The 25,291-nt window shown below is 31.1% G+C and overlaps 1 protein-coding gene across 1 annotated transcript in view; it reads right to left on the reverse strand.

Moving 5' to 3' along the window:
• Positions 1-477: 477 nt before the first annotated feature.
• LOC136972707 (cytochrome P450 2F2-like) overlaps positions 478-25,291 on the reverse strand; it is a 31,221-nt gene continuing 6,407 nt past the window's right edge. The window contains exons 3-8 of the mRNA XM_067267314.1: positions 25,123-25,229; positions 20,272-20,567; positions 5,831-5,931; positions 3,640-3,895; positions 1,206-1,390; positions 478-725 (exon numbers count right to left, since the gene is read on the reverse strand). Coding sequence (XP_067123415.1) covers positions 478-725; positions 1,206-1,390; positions 3,640-3,895; positions 5,831-5,931; positions 20,272-20,567; positions 25,123-25,229 — 1,193 coding nt within the window. The remainder of the gene's footprint in view (positions 726-1,205; positions 1,391-3,639; positions 3,896-5,830; positions 5,932-20,271; positions 20,568-25,122; positions 25,230-25,291) is intronic.

Below are 25,291 nucleotides of genomic sequence, written 5' to 3' on the forward strand. Positions count from 1 at the left end.
TAGGAAAGTTTCATCAAATCACGAGTAATCAATTTAATATATTTAACCATTGAATTATGTTCTACCAGAATTTCAATTGTAGTTAGTAGAATATTTCGAATATCAATGCAGAAAACTGAAATAATCATTGTAAATAAATCGAATTATATTTAGTTAAAATTTATTCAATAGTTTCGTTTTTCTTCTATACTCAATAAAATCGTGCAATCATTTCTCTTTGTTGTAAATAATTTTCGTCACTATTTTGCACGAACTTCAGTTATTATCGATCTTTTTGTAACACTAAAAGATCATGCAATATTTTGAGTATTTCTAGTATATAAATCGCAATAAAAAAAGTTTTCAGTTCAGTAAGAATATTGAGTTTAATAGATGTTAATACAAATTTTATTAAAGAACTTAAAGACATTAATCAGAGAATTTACAAATTTTTATTATTTTAAGAATATAAATCGAATTATAGATTACATTTCTCGATCACCAAATTAAAGAATTTCTTTTGAGATAGATTTGTCTAATAACCAGTGGCGTGCCGTCATTGGAAGCGGTGGAAGCGCCGAAACACATTTCGAACGGTTTTGAATAATGAGTAAGTGTGGTTATGCCGTCTAAGTCGAAAGTTTCTTTGTCGGAGGGAGGATGAAAAGTATATTTCTGGATAAACGTAGCCATGTAGAGAAACGCTTCTAAGATTGCAATGTTTTCTCCCGGACAAGATCTTCGACCTAAAAAGGAAAACTATTCTTTAGCAAGATTGTCGTTTCACAATACAAAGTAAGAATACCTAAAACTAATAAATGCAACTAAATTTTAAGTAAATTTACATAACTTGATAAATTAGTATCCGATTATCAAAATTTAAAATTGCAATAAGAACAGAAACAATGGCGTAACTAGAAAATTTTTCCGAGGAGACATTGGTCTTTCTATTTGAGAATTGTAAAACCTATTTGAAAGTTTCTTTTTATTTCCAGCAGCTTAGTGATTCACGCTTTCTTTTTTCATTGAAATGAAATATATGAGAGTAGTAATGGCATACGTCATAAATTAGAGCTCGCACGATACGCTAATTGAACGAAACTGAACTGTTACAAAGTTGAATTTTGTTTTCTTAATTCGTAACATTAAGAAGAAACGACAAATTACTATTAGAAATACGTAACAAAATATACGTAACAAAATATAATTTATTTTAAACATCTTACCGATGCTGAATGGAATGCAAAATTCAGAATTGATGATGTTCCCGTCTTCATCGAGGAAGTTTTCGGGATAAAACTCCTCCGGTTTCTTCCAAATTTCTGGATCGTTGTGGATGGCCCAAATATTGACGAAGACAAATGCATTCTTTGGCAAGATGTAACCTCGATATTCCACGTCATTCTCTATGCTAACGAAAAACTATTATTACTTTTAGAGTTAAAAACATTTTTGTGAAGTATTATGCAAATTATGTAAATAGAGATTATGGTGAGAGTTCAACTCAATACTATCGAGTTTAACTCAATACTATCGAGTTTAACTCTCTCATAGAGTTTAAAATCCGTCACTGCCATCTATAAATTAGGACCAACTGAGATGCCAACCAAGATTCTAATCGAACATACCGGAAAGGTCCTTTACCACTTGCGAGAAACTTGAGGGAACTTGATAGGAATTCATATGGCCTTTCTATAGCACACTGGTTTCCAAAAATTAAAGAACAAAATGAAATTTGAACGTATGTGGAAAAATATTTAAAGTTACTTTATGAAATTTGTTATTGTGTAATTCAACGTGTGTTTTAATAATATTCAAATAACAGCTAAATATAATTATTTAATAAAGAAAACTTGATATAAAATCAAAAATTATCAAAATTTATGTTTTAAAGACATAAATATTCAGTTAATAAGAAGTATGATTACCAGTCACAGTAATATGCCTCACATGATTCAAACTAAAAATCATTGTTTAGAATCACTTTTGAAACTGATAGAAGTGCGTGTGTTTGGTAGAACAGAAGCTAAGCTCCTGCAGGATTCGAGGATGTAGACTAACGAGTAAGACCCGAAACATGCCTGCTTAAGGCATCCCAAAGAAACGATATGGTCAATTCTTGTGGCTGATATTCTCCATAAGATATTGCTCAATAATTTTGGTTTTATGAGGTCGGACGTTATTATCTGTAGGATAAAAATGTCACTATCATAAGTAAATGTTTTGATAATATAATCTAAGATTTCATCGCTATATTTCTGAAAGATTATGAGGTCTGTTGGCAACATATAAGGATTTGTGCAGCTGTCTAAACAATTCTAATTTAAAAGCAGAATCAAAAAAATTTTAAAAGAGTAGTGAATTTTTTGGATATGATATCAACGAATAATACATTACGAATTCGTAAATACTATAACACTAAATAAAATATACATTTAGTATCATCCTTAACGTGATTTCTATCATACATCTTATATCATCAAATTGCAATATTTTAAAATTTTGAATATTAATTTTAACGTATGAATTTGATAATTGTTATCGCGAAACAGTGATTAGTTTTGAAATTTAAATAAATACAAAATCCAAACATGTTAGAGAATTAGAACAATAAGGATACCTGTCTGAAATCAGAATGCCAAGGAATATTCATACTACATGAAAGACTTTGATTTGTATCAGAATTCTTAGTTTGGTGTTACATGTTGAAGATGATGCCTAATACCAACTCATTCAGTGAGTAGTTTTACTGAAAATTTTCAGTAATTCAAATTTTAGTAATTAGAGTATATCAACGTATATTGATAAACGTGTAACTCCAGATAAATTTCAGATAGAACCGGCATTTGACTTTACAACAACAGTTGGAAACTGAATTGCGTTTTCCATTTGTCAACCCTGCTGACAATTTCATTTTTATCTCACAAAAGGAACTGATAAAATTTAATAGAAATTGTTTAATTTACAGCGTCGAATGTATCAAGCTTAGTATCGAATTCAGAGGATGACGACCCTTTCTGAGATTTACACCTGATTCTGCCATTGATAATATTTCCACGAGAATCTTAATTCGAACGTTTGGAACGAATAAAAACGAATCAATTTCATTACTAGTCAGCATATGTTGCTATTTTGTATGTAACAAAAGAAGGTAATACCAAGTACAGTTAATTTCCATGTAAAACTTAGATATATCAAATACATCTGTATTACGTTCGTTGAAATTGTCCTATCCATTTTTAGAAAGATATGAACAAGAAATAAAACAGTTTAAAAATAGAAAATCATTTGTCAGACTTTTAACAAGTAAGGATTAAAAATAAAATTACAGATTCTCTTTGTGTCGAGAAAATTGTGCAATAAAGTACCTTCGCGGACAATAAAAACAAAATTTATAAACAAAACCCAAGCATACGTTGCCATCCTCAGGGGTTAGGTTCAAAAAATATGGCACGATTAATAAATCGCAGTCGCCGAAAAAAAGGCTATATGGACAATAAGAGGTTAAATAACATTATATTAAAAAATTTATTATAATAATTTTTAAGTGTTTTTTTTTACATTTATTACAATTTCCATTTTATTTTTGAATCATTGTAAAGAATGAGAGAACCGGAGAAAAATTATTCGCAGTTGTCAAGTGTAGTACTAATTGCTTACCTTCTAGCCAAATTAAGTGGTACCATTGTCTTCCATCTAAAAGTTTCGAGCATAACAGCACGAACATACGTCAATGTTGTGAAATCAGACATATCAATTGGTCTTTCTAATCCGACAACTCTGTTGATCTCTTCGAAGCAACGAGATTGTACATCAGGATAAATAGCCATGGCTATGACAAACCATTCAAAAGTACTCGAAAGTGTTACGCTACCCGCGATGAAGAAAGCTTTGGAATTTCCCAGAAGCGAATTTTCTGTAAATATAATAAATTATAATAAAACAAAAATTGTAAACTGAAAATAATTTTATAGATTCGTTAATCTCAAAGAATGACGTACAGTACAATGTTTTTCGAATCGTAACTGCAACTGGGGTCGTTAAAAGAGTTGTGAAAAAACGCGATTGTAAAAAATACATTATTTTTCATAACGTAATTTTTCATTTTTACAATTTAAGTAACTTATATAGAATAACACAATGCAGTAGACTAAGGAGGGGTTTCACGAGTAAAAATGTGGATTATATATGTAAAGCTCTGGAAATGTCCTGGAACCACACTAAAATTTAAAAATATCTAAATTTGTTAATATTAAAGTATAAATTTTTATTTCCATAAAAGAAAACATTAAATTTAATAGAGAAAACACTTTTCTCAGAAATTAAACAAAGGAAAATTAGAGAATAAACCTAATAAGTCCTAAGATCAACTAACTCCGGTTGGGATCGAATTAAATGTCGCTTTTGACTCATCCCGTTATCTGAGTTCAGATCTCGTTACACTTAGTAACGAGTAACGACCAATTAAAAAGTGGGGATGAGGAAAAATAAACAATTGAAGTGGTTGATCTGGGACCAAAACTGATAAAATCTCTGATTCCAAGGACACAGAGAGCTTTTCACTCTGATTTTCGTTGGTTGCCTTCACTTAGCTCTCGACACTTGTGCTGAACTGACTTCAACTTCTCTGTGGGCTTTTGACGATATTATCCCCGAGGTAGTCAATACGGAAAGTCTTTCCAGCAAAACTTTCTCTCTCAACAGGAGGAACTGAAGGTTTACAATCGTGTTCTACACTCTGAGAATTAAACCTGTAAGCCTTATTTATATGTTTAAATAAATTGGGACGATATTTTTGTAACTGTTATTATTGAGTCTGACTCGGTGTCTATCACATTCAGCACTTCTCTTCCGTTCTGACTTTAAGAGCAACTCGGTGACCTCACATATATAATACATTGTTTTATTTTAATTTTATTTAATTTTTTAATTCTTTCCAAATGAGCAAGGTTAAATCTCCTTAAATTTCTCCTCGTTTACGAGAGAAATGTACAAACAGATATAGAATTTACCAGAACTTATTCATACATTTCTGTAAAAATAACGCAACTAATTTTTTTCTATTACAGATATAATCAAAATTAAATTAAGTAAATAAAATAAAATTATCATAATTAGATTTTAAACTAGGAAAATATATTTATATAATAACTTAAGAATTATATCAACATAATAACAATTAATATTTACAATTTTTAATCGTTAATATTACTAATTTTAAATCAATTTTTAGTTATATTGCCATTTATGAAAGTTGGAAAATAAAAGTACTAAGGCAGTCTTCAGACAGAAAAAAATGAATATTTTTCTATTATTACTTCTTGTGTCAATAAATTTGTTTTAATTAATGGAAATCTGATATCTTTTGATAGAAATTTACAAAAACAAATTTGCAAAACCTTTAGTCATTTGTTATGATTAAGCATAAAGTTGATTGAGAGAACGAATCGTACAGGAACACACAATTAAAGATATACAGGCTTTTATTGATTTCTGAAGAATCAATAAAAATTGGAAATGATTCCTCAGAAATCAATAAAAGCCTGTATATCCTTAATTGAGTGTTCCTGTACAATTCGTTCTCTCAATCAATTTTATGCTTAATCATAACAATTGCAACGAGGACAAAAGGCATTCTAGTCATTTATTTACGAACTTTGGTTTTCAGTTGTTATTTTATAAATTTATACAAAGCTTTTAATATTTAATATCGGCTTATTATATTTTATGTACTGTACGTCGGATAGTTATTAGATATCAATTTTAATTTTCGAAAGTCATTTAAAATGTAAAAACTCATTCTGACGTAATGAATTTTTACTATTTCAAATTGCAATTACAGTCAACAAACCAGAATGCAAAGGATTCTTCTTTACTTCTGAGAGATACGCATCCATATAGTCTATAACGTGATTCTCATTCAAACGTTGGTTACGTTCTTCTACTTCTTTCCTGAAATGGCATATTCACACTTCGTGAAATAAATGAATAATTATTGGAAAACGATAAATAAATAAATTTAACACTATTTACAGGCAGCCTCGACTTTACGACAACTTGTCCTTTCGTACATAAAACTTTGATTTCTCTAAATCACTTTTTGTCTGGCGAATTCGCTAATTCGTAACTGAAAATGCTCGAACAAAATTTCGTACATTATCAGTTCACAACACAAGCTATTATGTAAAGTGTTTTCTGCTAGTTTTGGTTTTGGTAACGTCAAAACCATTTTTTTTTAAATTAATTCTTATTGTCTGTTTTATGTTCAATCTACGGCTTTTAACGCTTTAAATAATGCTTTATGCATCAAAAATATTTTCTGTTAAGAACTAATTTCTACTGTAATAAGAGATTTTATAAATGATCAATTTGCTTCAATTACATTATCTCTTCTTTGAAACCGTGTTTGATGATTGTTGGACTATGAACCCAAAGTTGAGTTTTAATTAAACACTTGGCTTTATTTCCATCTATTTAGTATAACTAAATAAAGATGGAAATAAAGCCAAGTGTTTAATTAAAACTCAACTTTGAGTTCATAGTCCATCAATTACATTAACTAGATGAATGCAGGGCATTAAAGTAAGGGCTATATAATAAAATAAAGTGCGAGAATAATTTTATTAATTAAAAAAGAAGATACAAATTCAAAACTATTATTTATTTAAGAAAACTTTTTCCCAATGACTTTTATCTTTGCTATATTTTTTTTATTCTCGATATGCTAAATAATGAATAAAATTTTAAACCGTTGTTTTTCTTCATTCTGCTAAGAGCGACGTAGGCCTAAGAGTCCTACGACTGTTTTCTTTGACTTATATCACCAACAATTTTATTTAAGTTAATCCTTGAGATTTGTGGATCGTAAGAGCGTACCGGTACCGGAAATCGTCTTCTTGAACAATTTGTATCACTATCTTTCCATCGAGATACAGTAGGCAAAATTGAAAAACAATTTAATGTTGGTCCTGGATAGTTCTCAAATTTAACCAAGAGTGTTATTAATAAAGTAGGTGATCTTCCTCCTTCGTCGTATATTACTGTATATCTATGACTGTTCTTAAAGCTCCATTAATCAAACCTTTTTTTTATCCAAAGATTTTTTTTCTTAACATAACTCTGCATCCTAATGCTAGGTACAGTACAATATGAGTATCAATCTTGGGCTTGTTCATCCGAACTTATCTTCGCTACATTGTTGTTGTGTTCGGTCGTAATTTTAGCCACAGTTTTACCACAATTCGTTAAACAGCATAAACTGAAATCATTTACCTTTTCGTTCGTTGGACAAAGCCTAACCATTTCTTCCGGAGACAATTGCTTATCTCTTTGTCATCAATAGCGATCAATCATTTTCTTCAATTCTTCCAACAGAAATGTCATCTAAAATTTTACAAAAGAGTTTTTGCTTGCATCCTGTCACATTGAGGCCATCATAAAGAACTTTTTTGTATAAAAGTAAATGCTGCTTTTCCTGGAGCTAAAAAATTCTCTCTTGAGTTATTGTAACAGGAAGATCTTTTACAGATGGCAGTTGCCTTAAGTCACCAAAAAAGTAAACGATCATCTCTTTAAATGGTTCAGTTGAGGTTAAAGCCTTTTTACGGAAGAACGCACGTTAAGCAGCCCAAAGCACGGAAAAAAATTTCGTTTGAAATTTTTATACGTGCTTCTTGTTTATTTTCGTTGAAAGTAAGTTTTCGACACTTCTTTTCGTTGATAATAACTGATCTTGGATTATTTTCCTACAGTTACCTATAAAAGAAAGAATATCGCTTTGTCATAGTAGGCTACTTGATTTCACACATTGTGCCAATCATACGCCTCGTCTATAATATATGTGCCAATACTATATACATTACATTAAATGGATCTGCCCTTGACATACCCTCGCAGGATTGCGCTCAAGATCGATGTCAACAAGTTCATCTTCGAAGTTTTGACCATCAATAGGAAACTCGGAGTAATCAATGTTATTTGCAACGTCCTGGGATACTTGTTTGTTTATTAAGTCACGGCGACGCAACACTTGGGCAATCTGCCTGACGGGGATACCTTCCTGGAGATCTTTTTAAGGGTAACTGGCCCTTATTCAGGCGTTACAGACGTGAAGAAAACCCGGAAAACTCGATGTGGCCAGCCCGTTCCGGCGAGGTGCAAACCCACGACCGAACTCTCAGTGTTCGGGGAACGGAACCGCTTGGCCACCGGTGGGCCTTCTGGGATACAGTAGTAAGTTTTAAAATTTATATCACTTCTTTTCCAGCTGGCTGTATTTGTACTCCAAAGAATGTGAAGCGTGCATATTGTTTTATAATAAATCTCAATTTTTTTATGGCTAATCCCAAGTCGAAGAATAATCTTAATATTGCTTCTTTTCTTCTTTTCATATATGAGTTTTGCTGAATCCTATAGTATTTAGCGAATTTAGACAAAGGAGATCCACTGAGGTATGTAGTCATTTACTAGCCTATAGGCTATTTTTCAAGAAAAGAGCATTGTACTTCGATATCAGTGAGGCGGATCCAATTGCTATCAATCGAAAGTACTATAAAAGTCCTTTGAGGGTCTGAAGAAAGGCCAAATCATTAATAAATGAGAGACTTCTTGCGCAGAGACAGTTCAGAAAGAAAAGACTAATAATTTCTTTATCAAAGTTTTTGGGCTAGAATTATCATAGGATTTTATAATTTACTTAAAAATTTACTTACTCTGCTTATGATTATGAATACTTTTAGCATTTAGACGCATATTTTGCAATATAGTTTAAAACAGCGTTTTTAGAAACCACTGAAGTGAAATGAGCGACTACTTATGCATCTAGCACAGCACTGTGTCGTCATCTACTGGCGTCAATGTAGATTTTAGTGGATTGTACTGTACAAGGCTCATTTGAGATTTAAATTTGATTATCTTTTGTTCGAAACGACACTAAAACAATTTCTATAGTTAAGTCGCAAGAGAAAAATGAGTTGCAGTTAATTAAAAGAATTGTAATTAAGGGTTCAAAAAATGTAGGAAAAATTAATGCAAAACTAAATTAATAATAATAAGTAAATAAAAATTATTAAAAATAATTATAAAAACTAAAATTAAATTAATAATAAATAGATTAAACCTAAAATTAATTACAACTAATATTCAATTTTAAAATAATAAAATAATAATTAAAACGCTGGCCTTTACAGAACGCTGGCCTTTCGAAAAACGAGAACATTTTCAATAGTCACTGTTGATACAGGAAGAGCAAGAACCATATGAATATCGAATATAGAGGAGCAAGTCAGTGCTTGAATTGATTGGATCCTAATACAAAATAAATAGCTAGAACAATAGACGTCATTCATTTAAATGTATGGTGTATTCTTTGCAAATACCAATACCAAATACAGGCACTCGCCACACGCGATTTTCTTCCACGAGTACAATTTTGTGAATGGTGTCTGTGAAGGAGTGTTAATCCTTCTTTTCTCAAGAATGTGCTTTTCACAGTTCTAAATATCACCGTGAAAACTCTCTTCGTTCTGGATAAAATGCAGGACTTAAACCCAAGTGATGAAAAAGGTGTATCAACTGTTCACGTAGCTCAGTTCAGATCCTAGGATGATTTTCCCCAACGATGCCGGTAATAGTTCTCTTGTTCGTTGAGGGCTGTTGCTACACATGTTAAATCACTAGTTATAGTCGTCAGTTCTTACCGACCGTGTCGTCCCTGTCCACTAATCTATTTTAAAAAAAATATCCATTTTCTTGCAATTGATTATGGATTGCGGCAAACGTTGAGTGATTGATTTGGGTATCGTTTACGATCGTCTTTGCGCTAATCGTTTTTTACATTTAGCTTCCCCGTAAATAAGACAGTAGCTTCTGAGATATGAATTTCTCCATTATGTCTGATAAACACTCACTTAATCAACGTAATTAAAAAAAAACTACTAAACACTGGGTTCGCACCTCATCAACGGGATGGCCAAGTAGAGTTTACTTAGTTTTCTTTACGGGTCTGCACCTACATAGGAGCTTGTTTCCCATAAACGTCCTCCCTGGAGATATCCACATGTTGCGTTGCATCCCACCAAACTAATAACGTCATTAAATGTCATACAGGTTTCACATCTTTTTTACAAGTAAACAGGAATATGTCGAAAAAATGCAAATTAGAATGCCATTTTAAAAGAGGAGTTTAGATAAAAATGCAGTTTTTATTATGAAATGTACAGTTTCTTCCACTTTAATTGATCTTATGAAGGTATTTGGATCCGTAATTATTTAATATTTATTAAAGTATTTTGTCTGATAAAATCTTTTTATTGTTAACTGCTCTATAATTTGAGATACAATTAAAAATGAGTTATCAATAAAAAAAAACAACCAAAAGGCAGAGAATGCCTTTTAGTTGTTATTTCTTTATTGATTCCAGTTTTCAAATTTTTAATTTTGCATCTGTATACGTTTTTAAAACTTTATATGACAAAACAGGTGAATAATAATGACTGTGAGCTTTCCTGCAGTACATTCATGCTATGCATGATAGCAAACATTTAGGACCGCAAAGAAACTTCAGGTGCCTGTATGTCGTAAGGCGAATGCTACGATTATCAGTTCATAGGACCAAAATTGACTGTATCATTAATTCATTTTGTCGGTCTAATTTCTTAACATCCTGTATATAGTTTAACTAAACTCGTAATTGCATACGACAAACCTAGTGACTCAAGCACACCGGTTAACACAGGCGTGGACAACAGTTTTTGCCCCCGGGCCGATTGGAAAGAGAACTTTATTCAGGGGCCGAACGAAATATTAAAATTAAAAAAATGCTAAATACAAAAACGATTCATTTAAGTAAATAAATGTTTAAATATATTATTATTACTAGCTGTTACCCGCGGCTTCGCTCGCGCGGATTTTGCAAGCAAACCCTATTTACATTCAATATTTCAACAACCATAGTAATTGTTATATAACACCTACCTCTGAGAATTGCTGAGAATCAAACCAACTGTTTTTAATTTGATAAATTTTCTGGAACGTTTACAATCGTTCTATAATCGAACCAATATGCAATAACAAATTCGAATCTAAAACGGTTCGAACATTTGGTAGAAAAATCGAAATATATAAAAAATATTTACAACAATGTCCTAAATGTTATCAATTTAATACCCCTAAGTACTCAATGAAGACTAAACGTAATTAAAAACAAAAATTTGCATCTAAAATAGTATAGTAGAAAGCCGTTCTTCAGGTTAATGCTCTCCCTCTCCCCCCTGCAGGGGGAATTTCGAAAAATCCCTTCTTAGTGTGCATTTTCATGACGTACCCTAACTGTGTACCAAATTTCACCTCTAGGTTCTGGAAATTTCTAGAAAAAACTGGAACATTCTCATTGAAGCGTCATACATTTTTGTAGTCAACCACTTTCAACCCCCATATCTCCCTCACCCTTATAGCTATCGAGATGCAACCACCATAGTGCACGATGGGAGACTTGGGGCTACTACCACACACAAACACCATTCATGTGCGATGTGTAGTTTTGGCTGCAGAGTGAGATATAGGCACACACACGTCCATTTATATATATATAGAAATATAGATATAGATATAGATATAGATATTTCTGTCAAAGTACACGAATTACCAAGTTAAATTTAATATTACCTGTATATCTAGAATTACTGTCTAACATACGTTATTTAATGATAAATAATAATATTTTAAATTTATCTTTAATATTATTATTATTATTTCGGCACTATCACAAAGATGAGTACAAAAGTTGTAAATCTCTACAATGGAATTTTTTTTTTAAATAAAGAAGTATCGCGAATCCATTCGACCAATTATTAGAAGTTAAGCAGCTAATATTGAAAGATTGATCGCGAGCCGCATAAATTCATTAAACGGGCCTTATGTTGGCCATGCCTGCTCTAGGCCATGGGTGGTCAGTTTAACCGGCCGCCGCCGCACTGTGCTACAAATTAACTAAAATATAATCATTTATATGGAAATATCACAGATTGTAGATAAACTTACTATGTAGAAAAAATTAAAATAAGTGCAAGTAAAAATGCCAAAATTGGTTCAATCTGATTTTTTAAAATTGTGGTTTGTTTTTTTTTCTGTTTGAATAAAAGTTATCGTTTTTATATCCACGTTTGTGAAGCTTCAAATTAGCCAACAATGTGAACAGTTTTGTACGAAGATTTCTTAGTGCCTTCATATTTATGGAACGTACAGTACCTTATAATTACATTGATATGAATATATTGTTAGGAATTTCATTCCGATCCTAAGCACTTTCGTAGTAATTTGAATTAGCTTACAAAAGTAGGTTACAGATGATGCAAGTAAATTTGTTGCTACGCGCGAAACTAGTTTGTTGTTAGAAACAACAACCACGAAAAAAATAATTTATTTACAGCCATTTAAAATATTGCAATCAATAATTCTACATTAAAATATTTCAGAAAACTTAAGTAAACTCATTAGCTATATGTATTCATAGTATTTATGAAATTTAGATCAGTTCATATTTCGATGTCCACTACAAATTTAAAACATGCAAAAAATGTTAACAAGAACATTTTAATAATAATAATAATAATAATAATAATAATAACATTTTAGAATATTTTAGACAAAACTCAGCGAAAGAATAAGCAGAGATTTACATTTCAGAAGAGTGTATCCGCACCACAAATCTATGCACATGGAGAATTTAGACTTTATCCAGAAAATTTCTCGTATATTTGGTATTAATTACTTCGAAGAACAGAATTTCAAGAAAACAAAATTACAATCCAAGCTGTATGCATTCTATCAATACCTTATCGAAACTATTTTTAATTTTAATCTCTTAGTCCTTTCTTTACCCATATTTGGCGTTGGTATTATTTGTAAGGATAGTTTAAAATTACTATCGAATTCAAATATTTTCATCGTATCGATTCTCATCATGTTAATTGCATTTTACAATTTCCTTTTCAGTTTATTTCGAAAAAATAATTTTCCAGATCCGAACGAATATCTTTATCCTGTCGATTGTAATTTCGCCCGAAAAATATGTCTTTTGTCTATGGTGACATTACTTATTTGGTTAAATTTGACTGTAATTGAAATATTGTATATAGATTTTTATTTGTATCCTTCTTTCACAAAAGCATCTTTACTGGAAATTCTATTATGTCATATAAATCTATCGATCTTATTCATATACGGAAATTATTTACTGCTAAGCTTTTTCTTAATTTCGATGATAATAGGTATTTTGTTACACCTTTCATTCCAGCGTTTGAACTATTTATTCGTTGAGATCGTTGGAAAATTAAACAGAAATGCTCATCAATTCGAAAAAGTCATTCAGAATCATTTTCATTTATGGTTTTTCATTCATAAAATAAATGAAACTGGAGAGATTCTTTTCCCCATTGGTTACGGATTTGGTATTTATTTTACTTGTTTTTCTTTATTTTTTGCGATTATGTTTAATTTGGATCCGGGTATGAAAATAATTTGGACCATCGTGTCCATTCTATCGCTATTAATAGTCCTTTTATGTGCTTATGGATTATCGAGAATTACTGCAGCGGTTAGTTGACAGTCATTATTCTATTCAATATTATTAATTGATGATATTCACTAATAAAATGATTTGTTCTTGTTGCAGGTTTATGGTAATTACTGTGATTGCAATATTCTTTCTAACGTCGAGTTTCCTGTTATATACAAATTGAAGGTAAATTTATTTTATTTGTGTAACAATGGACTCCATGTTTAATTGTGTTTTTCTGTGTTAGATCTTGAACTTCATGAAGAGATTCGGAAGATTTCCAATTGGTTTCAATATCGGAGGTATCTTTTACATCAAAAAGACGTTCCTTATAAGGGTAAGTTCTTACTTTTTAAAATGTTAAATTAGTTCCTAACAGCAATTCCATTTTTAAGATATCGATATTAACTAGCAGATTGTCCGAACAAAAAATACGAACACCAAAGATTAAGATTAAAAGTACGAAATACTGTAATAGAGTATTTCGTACTTCTAACCTTTCTATTATATTACATTATAGTTTTGATTTATATAACTACACAGGTTACCTTACGTAAGAGTTTATCACACAAAGTGCCCAATGTAACACATTTTAAAAATTTTGTAAATTGTGTACAACAAAAGAATAAAGTTCCTGACATGCAAAGCAGAAACATCAAAGGGCGGAAAGGAGTAGGTGTATGGCAAAGGTACGTTGCTTAACGTAACACAATCTGTTGATATTCTCGTTGATAATAGGCACACACAGAATCACAGTAGCGTAAATATTCAATAGTATTTATATTTTTTGTATCTCGTAATTAAGGGCATGGCCCGAAATAACTGTTACAATTGTAATTTTTGTTTCTACTTCCTTATATCGTCGTTTTACTATATTTTTTAGGATGATTAAACGTAATTTATTTGACCTTGCAATAAATCTGGCCATGTCGGAAGTGTTTAATGTGAACATTCTAATAATCTGATAATCTTTATCTTTGTTGTTAATGTTTGCCAGGACAACGCCGGGCTCATCTGCTAGTAATTTTATATTTCCAAGTTGTAAGCTTATTAGAGTATACCTTTATTTCTATTTTCAGGCAATCAGCGCAGTTTACTCTTTTCTGTCTTCTCTTATTGAATTAGAAAGATCAACAAATAAGAAATGCAGACACGTGTTGGGGAAAGATGGAAATTTCTCAAAAATAAACATCGAATTTTACTCCAATGGAACATTCTGATATTTTGAAGCAAAGATGTTCTTCTGGTCTTAGTGAAGAATTACGAATGTCTACATCGATAATTTGATATTTTAATTAAAAATTTTCGATTTATAAATGATTATTTATTGACAAATGGCTTCAATTCCAGTCTGTTCATCATCAGTCTCAAGTCTGTTCAGTATAATATTTGATAAAACTTTAAACTGAGAAATCAAATCGAAGTTTTTACCACTACATGTGCATTCTTGATGGATAGCCTTCTTTCATTTTGAGATCGAAGAGAACAGCAACAACAACAATAAACAAATTAAAAACAGTAGCAGTACTGTACAAAGTGATGCTTACGTGCACCCAAAGAAAATGTTATATTGGTAAAACGAAGAATTTCCCTAAGTAGCAGAACATGAAGTAGCCATCACACTAAAACACAAAATTGTTCCTTTATATTGACTTTGTGCTAAAGATAATTGCAAAATTGATATAAATAATACATAAAAAATAACATCGTTAATATTAATTTAAATAAAGATGTTTGCTGGGATAAAACTGTCCTTGTATAATGCGACTAGGCTGTTTACGTGATATTCCTATGCTGGCAAGTGAATGTAAAAGCTTTAATTTTGTGTAATTTTGCTTTTCTTAGGTTTAGTTATTAAGACGAAAATCACATGGAGGTAACGTATTGTTTTTAATGCCTAAATAAAAGTTTCTTCTTATTTGCCATATCTTAACTCATTTCCACGATGGTTGAGACAGAAACTAGTCTTAAGAAAATTTAAATATTTTTCAAATTTAATTTTTATTTTTAATAGAATTTATATTATCCTGATTAAAAACGTTTTAAAGATTTTTATTTCAGATTCCATTTATAATTTAATTGAGTGATACTTAAATTACTACTAAGAATAATTCGTTAGGAATTTCATTTTATAGTAGTGACTTTCTTACGGATTTCAACTGCATCTCTGAGCAAATACATTATCGAAACTTAAAATCATAAAAGTCATTATTTACAAAAGTAAATTACCGTTCACGAATTATAAACAACCATCATAAACAAATAATTCCATTATAAGCCTGCAAAATTTTATAATCGATAATTCTGTGTTAAATTAGTACAGGAAAAGTAAGTAGATCCATTAGCTTAATGCTTTTGTATTATAAGATTTTTATCGCTTTATATTTCAATGTCTATTATCTTAACAGCATAAAATCGAAAAACATGTTAATATGAACATTATTAATGCAACACGGTAAAAAAACTTTGCATCTTAGAAGAGAATATCTGCAGAAGAAATCTATACAACTGGAGTACTTATACTTTATTCTGAAGAGTTTTAAGTACTGTACTTCTTCATTCAGATTGTTGAAAAATTAAACAAAAATGCTCATCAATTTAAAAAAGTCATTCAGAAAAATTTCTATTTATGGTTTTTGTTCAAAATAAATAAAAATTAAGAAATTCTTTTTCCCATTTGTTGCAGCTTTTTCATTTATCTTACTTTCCTTTCTTTGTTTGTTGAAATCGTGTTTGACCTGAATCTAGCTATGAAAGTTTCGGTTGTCAGTTCTATTGTGTTGTTATTCGAAGGCCTTGTACTAAACTGTAGTCTATCGAGAATTACTGCAGCGTTTAGTTAATATTTCATTACTTTAATTAGATATTCTAATGTTATGTATTAATAGAATGCTTTCTTCTTGTTTAAAGTTTATGGTAATTTACTGTGACTTAGTTTCTAGCAGCAAATCACCAATTTCATTTACAAGAGGAATTTTGATAACATTGATATGAAGTCAGATTTGTTGATATTTTCAATTTTAATCAATTTGCTTTATGAGAAAGCACTAAATATAAATATGATATGAATATTACTTTTAATAATTTTATTGGGCTGCAATTTGAAAAAATTGTAAATATAAATTCCCACTGTCGCCTATCCATTTTTCTTTCTTCAATCTCAAGAAAACAGTTAAGTAGATGAAAGAAGACATCAGATTTGGAAATTATACAAACAAAAGGCCCATATTAACAATATGAAAACTTCCAGTATGCACCGGAAATTACGTCATTTCAATTCAAAAATTTTCACCTGAAAGCTCTAAGATAGATGACCGGCAAGACTTTTATGTTAAAGGAAAAGTATGGCATACAGGGGTAAGCCACTGCTAATTTCAGGTGGAGAGCATATATTTGAAATGAAACAAATTAAAAATATGATTAAAATTGCAACCCGGTAATCTGATCATGTCACAATAAGGAATTGCTTGTTTTTCTGATTTCAAAAATGTATTATTTTTCCTACTAGGAACGATCCAAGTTAAAGTTACTGTATAATTGTACATCTGAAAATACAAATCTGTTAAAATTATAGAAATATCTTGTTCATATGTCTTTCTATCTGGAGCCTTACTACGCGCTCTAGTGCCCTGTAAATCAATTTTAACATGTAACAATATTATTGGAACTGAAAGTCTGTTACTTTTACGAATGTTTACTTCCAAGCTTAACGCAGATTCACGTTTATGAGAATTAATAGAAGAAAATAAAACCTTAGTACATCCATCTAGTGCACAACATCTTGTCATTTATCATAGCGTATTTTCGTTGTCTTTAATTTGTGAAAGAGGGAAGATCATTTACTTTTATTCTGCTCCCTACACTATAAAATTCTGTGTTGTTAATCAAGAAGTCTGATACTATGGCAGGACGGAGGAGGACGTTAACACTTAAATATAAAATGCTGAAAGACCCGGATCATTTTCGGATTATAGTAAAATTGCAGGAATTATTCATGGAACTTGTCTCGTGCTCCCATTGTCAACCTGGCCGAATCCACGAATGTGTATAAGTCCCTGCTCCATGCGTAATTTCAGCGAGCAGAATTCTTCCAAAAAGTATCAAGAGATACAGTTAGAAGTTAACCAATTACAATTTATTTCACTTCTAGTATCAAACGCTTATTGCCTAAATTATAACGCTTGATCCTTGGTTGTGAAAACGGTTTTAATCACAATCTTTGGTTGCAATAAAAATTATAGGCATATCGCATTAATTAACTATGAGAAAGTCAATGGTGACTGAAACAAAGGATTGTGAAGACAATTTTTGTATTCTTCGTCATAACTTAACGATTTTAAAGGAATGTATATTTAACTATGATGGATCAGGCTTGCTTTAGAAATGTTACAAACATTTCTTACGTAAATCGTACAAAAATAATTACAGTTTCAAAGTTGAAATACGAGGAATAACGATGTGTCTGTACGATAACCAAAAATGCTTTACTTAAAGTGTAAACATAGTACAACGAGGCCCGTCGGGAGTTGGGCCAAGCCCTCTCTTTGGATCTGCACCAGACTCGTCAAGCCAATAACATAGTTTACTTGATGTGAAACGGATTGTGTCGTTGGCTTAGGTGCGTGCCACTTACTTGCTTTTAAATCTAGAGCCTTGGCACTTGTGATAACTCTATGTTGATAATCGGTCCGTAAACTAAAGGCAATCGTCTGAAAAAACATGCCACGCTGTGGCGGTCGCTAAACCACAGAGTAAATATTATCGACTGTATTTCAAACTCATTCATGAAGTTACTTTCATTTTTTTCAACTCTTGGTCTTGGGGCATTAAGAGAGCTTTTTTGCAATACACATCGTAGGTTCGGCAAAACATACAATCGACCATTATGATGAGAGATGGTGAACAGAGATATTCGGAAGAGGCTTCCCATATAAAAGCTAGCAAAGGCACGAATTTACCAACACGCGAATGGAGAAGAGCTAGAAAGATGAATACGATAAGTTTTAATTATACTTTGACATAAAATTTAAACAATAATGAAAACTTAAAAGGAATAATTTGTTAAACTATGAGAAATTGCTCTATTCATTGAAAAGTACAGTACTAAAACCATTGAACACTGGTAGTCGTTCATGGGTTCAGACCTGGCTAATGGAATGACCAGGGAAAGTTTTCCGGATGTTCTTCACGTTTTTAACTCTTAACTATAGGCCAGTTTCCCGTAAAAGACTTTTCGGAAAATATTCCTCTCATGTCGTGTTGTCGAAAACGAATAAAACCAAACCAATGAATGGTATTAATGTTTACGAATAAATTATTACTAAGACGCTCAGAGGACGGTGTAGGAAGGAAAATTGAGGAAAGTTTTTCAAAACTTTTAAGGTTAAGTATTTGTTCACAAATTATCTACCAGAGGGCTCAATAATCGTAGATGGCTATTTTGGCATGTAAAAATTGTTTCGTTTATTTATGATTTATGCCAGATTTTAAGTAGCAAAACATCATTTCGGAAGTTAGCAACAACGCAACCGACTGTAATGTCAAAAAACTATTGGAAGAGTTGTTCAAACATTTAGGCATTTTGAAATAAGTTAACAAAACCTGCCCCATCATTAAAGCCCACTTGCTAGTTGTAACGTTTACTCTAGGCCAGGCGTGGCTAACAGTTATTATCCCCGGGCCGAATTGGAAAGAGAACTTTATTCAGGGGCCGAACGACATATTAAAATTAAAAAATGTTCAAAAATGTAGTTCATTTAAGTAATTTAAGTTAAACACATTTAAGTAATTAAATGTGTTCATTTAAGTAAATAAATGTTTAAATATACTAAGTTAAATTAAATATCACCTGTATATCTTGAATTACTGTCTAACATACATTATTTTATGATAAATATTAATATTTTAAATTTATCATTTTTTTTTCATTCTGGGCACTATCACACAGACGAGTACAAAAGTTGTAAATCTCTACAATGGAATTTTTTTAAAAATAAAGAAGTATCGCGAATCCATTCGACCAATTATTGGAAGTTAAGCAGCTAATATTGAAAGATTAATCGCGGGCTGCATAAATTCACTAAGCGGGCCGGATCCGGCCCGCGGGCCGTAGTCGGCCATGCCTGGGTTAACATGTATTCGGAAAAACGATTTTCAACATTTAAAATAAAAGTGTCAGTTTATACTGTACATACTTGTTGATCACATGATTACCCGTTGAATTCGATTCAAAAGTTGTAAATCTCTACAATGGAATTTTTTTAAAAATAAAGAAGTATCGCGAATCCATTCGACCAATTATTGGAAGTTAAGCAGCTAATATTGAAAGATTAATGGCGAAGAGGATTTAAAGCTTATTTTTGATGCTAGAATCTATTCATAAAATGCTGGCATCGAATTCAGTTACACCCTATATACATATAAATCCTTCGTAACACCAAATTCGAAATTCTGTAGCTGAAATAACTCAATATATTTTCATCATGGCGCTGAATCATGTTTTATAAAGTGATTCAATATCGAAAAATCCAAGAAAAAAGACAATATAATCGAAATACATTTGCTCGTATTTTTCTTTTTTATTATATATTTATTATTCTATTTGTTTTTAATAATTATCAGAGAACAAAACTAACAACGAAGAAACGTACGAATTTCGAATTTTAATACTATATCTTTCCACAAATTTTTAGATATTTCATTATGAAATCGTAAACTATTTAACTATTAGTCATTACCTTAGAACACTTTCCATCAAATCCGACCAGAGAAGACGTCGTTTGTAATCAGTAAACAAATATACCAGAGGTTTTAGAAACGGAAAGAAGACTGAGGGATCTCCGTAAAAGTTGCAGCTGTCGAACAATTCCGTACTTTCTAGCAAAATACGAGATCTGTAATCGTCGTAGTCCAATCTCCGACCAAATAATAAGCTTGATATGTTGTTAGTCGAGCTCCTCTTTAGAAGGTACCGAATGTCACAAGGTTTCCCTTCCAATTTTTGAAAATCCTTCATCAAACTAAAAATTTCTTCCTATATATTCGGAAATTTAAAATGATTAAATTTTTATCATTCCCTTAAAAATAGTGTTATAATTACTTTTAACTAGATAAGAAATAGAGGAGAAGATGGTATTATGGAATTTCTCCATTTCAGACTGATAATAGATGCGAACTCTAGCAAATTGTGGCTGAACTGCACTAGGCAGACATCCATAGCAGGGGGAGGACACCTCCCATTTCATTTATGCGGTTGCGCTCAAAGAGACAGGACGTTTATGTTTTTCGCAATTCCAAACTTTTGAATGGTAAGTAAATTTAATTACTTCTAAAATATAAATTATGTAGTTGTAGGTCTCTGGTGCATGTGTACCGTTCTAGGGGCCTAGGAGTACATGTTAGTCTGTCTGTTCACGTTTTTAAAGTTTGGTGTCGACAAAAATTAAGTTAATCCAAGATGGCGATGCGTGAAATACGGACACCATTGGTGCTTTTAATATGGAACCTGACTCTTCTGGGGTTCCATACTACCCACAAATTCAAATCATTGAATAATTTTTGTAAAAGTACTTGGTGTATGAATGAAAAAATTAGAAATAGATACCTAAAAATATAAATAAATAGATCTAGTTAAATTTTGAAGTTATTTTGGTTTAAAAAAAACTGTTCTGGATAGAAAAGTATCTTTTAAACTGATAAATATTTTTTTTTTAATTTTCAGATACTTAGAGTCTATCTGAACAAGCCAAAGAAGAACCCGAAGAGACAAACATGGAGCCAGGAGAAAATGGCAGAGGCAGTCAGTATGGTAAGGGACAAGAAAATAGAGCTGCAGAAAGCTGCAAAATTTTATGAGGTGCCAAAACCTACTTTGCGAATTCTTCTTTTGCAAACAGACATTCGTCCGGAGCAATTTGTAAAAAGGACACTAGTTTGAAAGCCAATTCTTCCTGAGAATATCGAAAAAGAGATGGTGGAATATATATTGTTGATGGAGGTCATATTTTTCTTTTATTATTATAGCATTTTTCGATAAAATACATTAGAGTAAATGATTTTGTAATTAATTAACTTTTTTCTTCTTTTCTATTTGTTTTTGAATACATTAAAACATTTTTTTGAAAACATTCAATGGGGTTCCATATTACCAATCGGCTTCAAAAACCTTCAAAAATCATACTTATAGTTATGTTTGCGAAAACTCCAATTAGTAACATTTAGTTTGATAGTTACCAGTACTTTTCGCACAAAAAATGTAGGCGTAGTTAAATACCTTGTTTACAATTCACTATAAAGTAAAGTAATACCACCTTCTCCTATATTAAATTAAGTTATGCTTGAATGTTAGCTGTTCATTTCATTGCTTTTATTCCATCCGCATCACAATGTCTTTAGTCTGTAAATCAGTAAATATATGAACGTGACCTAAGAAAACATTAAGTCCAAATTCTTTAAAAATGTAATAACGTTATTTATTTTTTCGAGTTACGTTTAGTGTCATAACGGACCGTAATACATCCGTTATGACACGAAATGTAACTCGAAAATACAGTTGGGTGGTTTAAAAATCGATTTACAGACTCCTGTCTGATCCGAGCTCTAGGCAATTGTCTGGCTTGCCTAAGTCAAAAAAATTAGGCTCTGATCGGGAACGCAGTCATAAAACATAAGAGCAGACGTACTGTACAGACTAGCTGCTAACTCTTTGCACTTACTGCTGGTAATGATCGTAAACGTCGCTGCTAATCCTTCGCCATAATCCTCTATTGGTTATGTTCTGTTGATTGGCTTACACATACAAAATCATTAAATTTTCTTTTATAGTAAGCATTGTAATATAAGAAAAGTGGAAAAGTAAAAGAACGAATAACAGTAATTGTTCAAAAACAAAACTAAAAATAAGTCTAAAAAATAAAAATAACTAAGATGATATTCAATAACACTTTTTCTTTCTTTTTTAGCTTTAAAAACAGATACATACCTACATTACAAAAGACATGACAAAAACAATTAGATTAAAATATGCTTAAATTCGATATTTTTCTTCCTTATTTTAACTTTTAAAACTGTTTTACATTATGATGAGAAAGGCTGTGATTCGATTCGAAAGTTTTATTTTATGTTGAACTATAACCTATCTCTATTTTTTGTTTCTCTCGTTAGCTATTATCGGGTTTTCGTTTCTTTATCTGGATCCAAGAGCAAAATTTTGATCCAAGATTAATCCATTCAGTTAGTTCGGTCGGATATTAAGCCAGCTTATTCACTACAGTGCCGATAAGTAGGCCTACAGAAACTCTCATGTAATGAGATTCATCGATAATTTATTTTTCACACAAGTATAAACAGCAAACATTTGAATATGCAACAGTGACATAAGACGTCAAATGCTTCGTTCTTCCAAACCTGAGTTATTTTGAAAGTTTTAAAAAATAACGAATTCCTCTGATAACGAACGACGTCATAAGTAAATCTAAACGAGAGTTCTTTTAAATTCAGTCTGTTTTAGGCTATATGCTTACGCTACAAAAACGAATGAGGCTAAGTTCTATGAGTAGTATCTTTAAACTTTTTGACGCTTTTATTGGTTCTAAGATGACTTATTTATTTCCGGTCTGGGAACTGGAGTTTCTGTCTAAACTAGAAAAAGTACAGATGAAATATTTTAAGAGACTTTTTAAAATAGAACGTTCAGCTTCAAGCTATGCAGTTCGTCTCGAATTGGGAAGACCTCCATTGGAATTGAAATTTGTCAAGGCTATTCTTCTGTTTTGATCAAAAGTTATGGAGTTACCCTCATACGACTTGTGCCGAATTACTTACTGGTATAATGCTTTGTTAACAGCAGTTAAATCTGATAAAAAAAAAAAAAAAAGTTGGCCTGCTTCAGTTAAGAATATTTTTGATAGCTTGGGTTACTCCTTTTTGTTTTCAACTCGATCAGCTTCATTGTTGAGAACTCACTTAAATGTGTTATAATTCAAACTAAGTTAGACCAGCTGTGGAATCAGGATATATCGTCTACTTCAGCTAAACGAGTTAACTTGTTTGAAACGCGCCTGGGTTGGTGTGCAAAAAACTACTTAAACTGTGAGACTAATTTTTCCACGAAAAGCCTAATTATGCAACTTAGACTTAATAAATTTCGGATTATGTTAAAGGGCTACCGGATAAATGTATCAAGAGAAAAGTTTTGTAGTTATTGAGATAGTAAAGAAGAAGAGAATGTCTTAATACACTTGTTTGGATCTTGTCAAGTGATATATCAACTAAAATGTTTTGTACTAGAAGATTTCAAGTATAATCATTTGAAAAACGAAGACATGTCAAAAATTACTTTATTTAAGATTTTCTCCTTCTTTAAATCTTTAGAATTTTTGTGATAATTTATTACTATGTATATTAAATAACATTATGCAACTAAATTGTTCTTCCATTGTAAGAAATAATTTAAATCAATAAACATTAAATTAAATTAAATTTAGTCTGTTTTAAGATTATATAACAGTAAAACCGCTGATATAAAAAATAACTAGTAATAATTAGAAGGAAATAAATATTAAAAATTCCAGCAACGAGATTGCATAACTTTCCCGGCAATAATGTTAAAATTGTGTGTGACGCTATCTGTTATGAGATTTTATTTAAAAACTTTTATTATTATTAATTATTATAAAATGGCAAAAAGCTTAATTCTAAGAACAGAGATGAGTTTTATAAAAGAAAAACAAAATTGCAAATGCTAATAACGAGTAAAATCTTCATTATGTCCGATCCCACTCCAGATATGAAAAGTCAGATATGTATCTTCCCACCCCGATCTTTAACCACCAAAATTTAATAGCACCAATCGCCCTAATATATAAATCTCTCTGCAAATTTTCAGAAATTTTCGACAAAAGGCACAGGAGTTATTAAGCTTCAAAGTGCTGAACAAAATCGTGCTCCCATAGGCTACACACACAAACATCCACACATACAGGGGGGAAACCAAATATTTTTACATTTCTCGACGTTTCAAGGTTCCCCGAATCCAAAAATGTAAAATTCTTAGGAGGGTCATTTTTTGATCGATCGCCTTTACTTTCCCTCTGTTATATACAAGTATAAAAGCCGGAAAGTAAAATTAAACATTGCGAGAATCCTTTTTTTGTTTTTTTAAAGTAAATTTTTCGATTTTGTTGTATTTAAATTTTTAAAACTGTTGTTTGTCTCCTAAATTACGAATTCCTATCTACTATTAATTTTATTCCTTCTTCAGAATAATATAGTTTTTGACGTATTCCAGCGAAACATAAAGCATCGCGATTAGAGAATTTTGTTTTCACAGTTTGTAATTTTTAATAATTATTAGTTTAAACATAAATATAATACGTTAAGTTAAAAAAAACGCGAATAATTATAAAGAATTTTAATACAGGGAAAAATATTCCTGTTCTTTTGGTAATGTAAATAATGTTCGGGGGACGTATTCTGCAAGACGTCATCGTTTCTAATGTTCTGTTCTTTCGAGAGTTTATTCATATAAATCATATAAATATGGCTATTTTTACATTTTAGTTTTTATAAATGAACAAAATATAACTCACCTGAATTACACTTTCCAAGAATTTATCTTCGAAAGCCAACTTATGTAAAATTTTCATTGAAATCCGTTTTTCTCTCTTATATATTCTTCCATTCGATGAAACCAATGCTAATTAAGACAAAAGAAATGACCATAAGGCTTTTAATAAGTGATTCTGGAAATATTAGTTC

This window comes from Centruroides vittatus, unplaced genomic scaffold (genome assembly GCF_030686945.1).
Source record: "Centruroides vittatus isolate TY-2023 unplaced genomic scaffold, ASM3068694v2 contig_301, whole genome shotgun sequence".
Lineage (NCBI taxonomy): Eukaryota > Metazoa > Arthropoda > Arachnida > Scorpiones > Buthidae > Centruroides > Centruroides vittatus.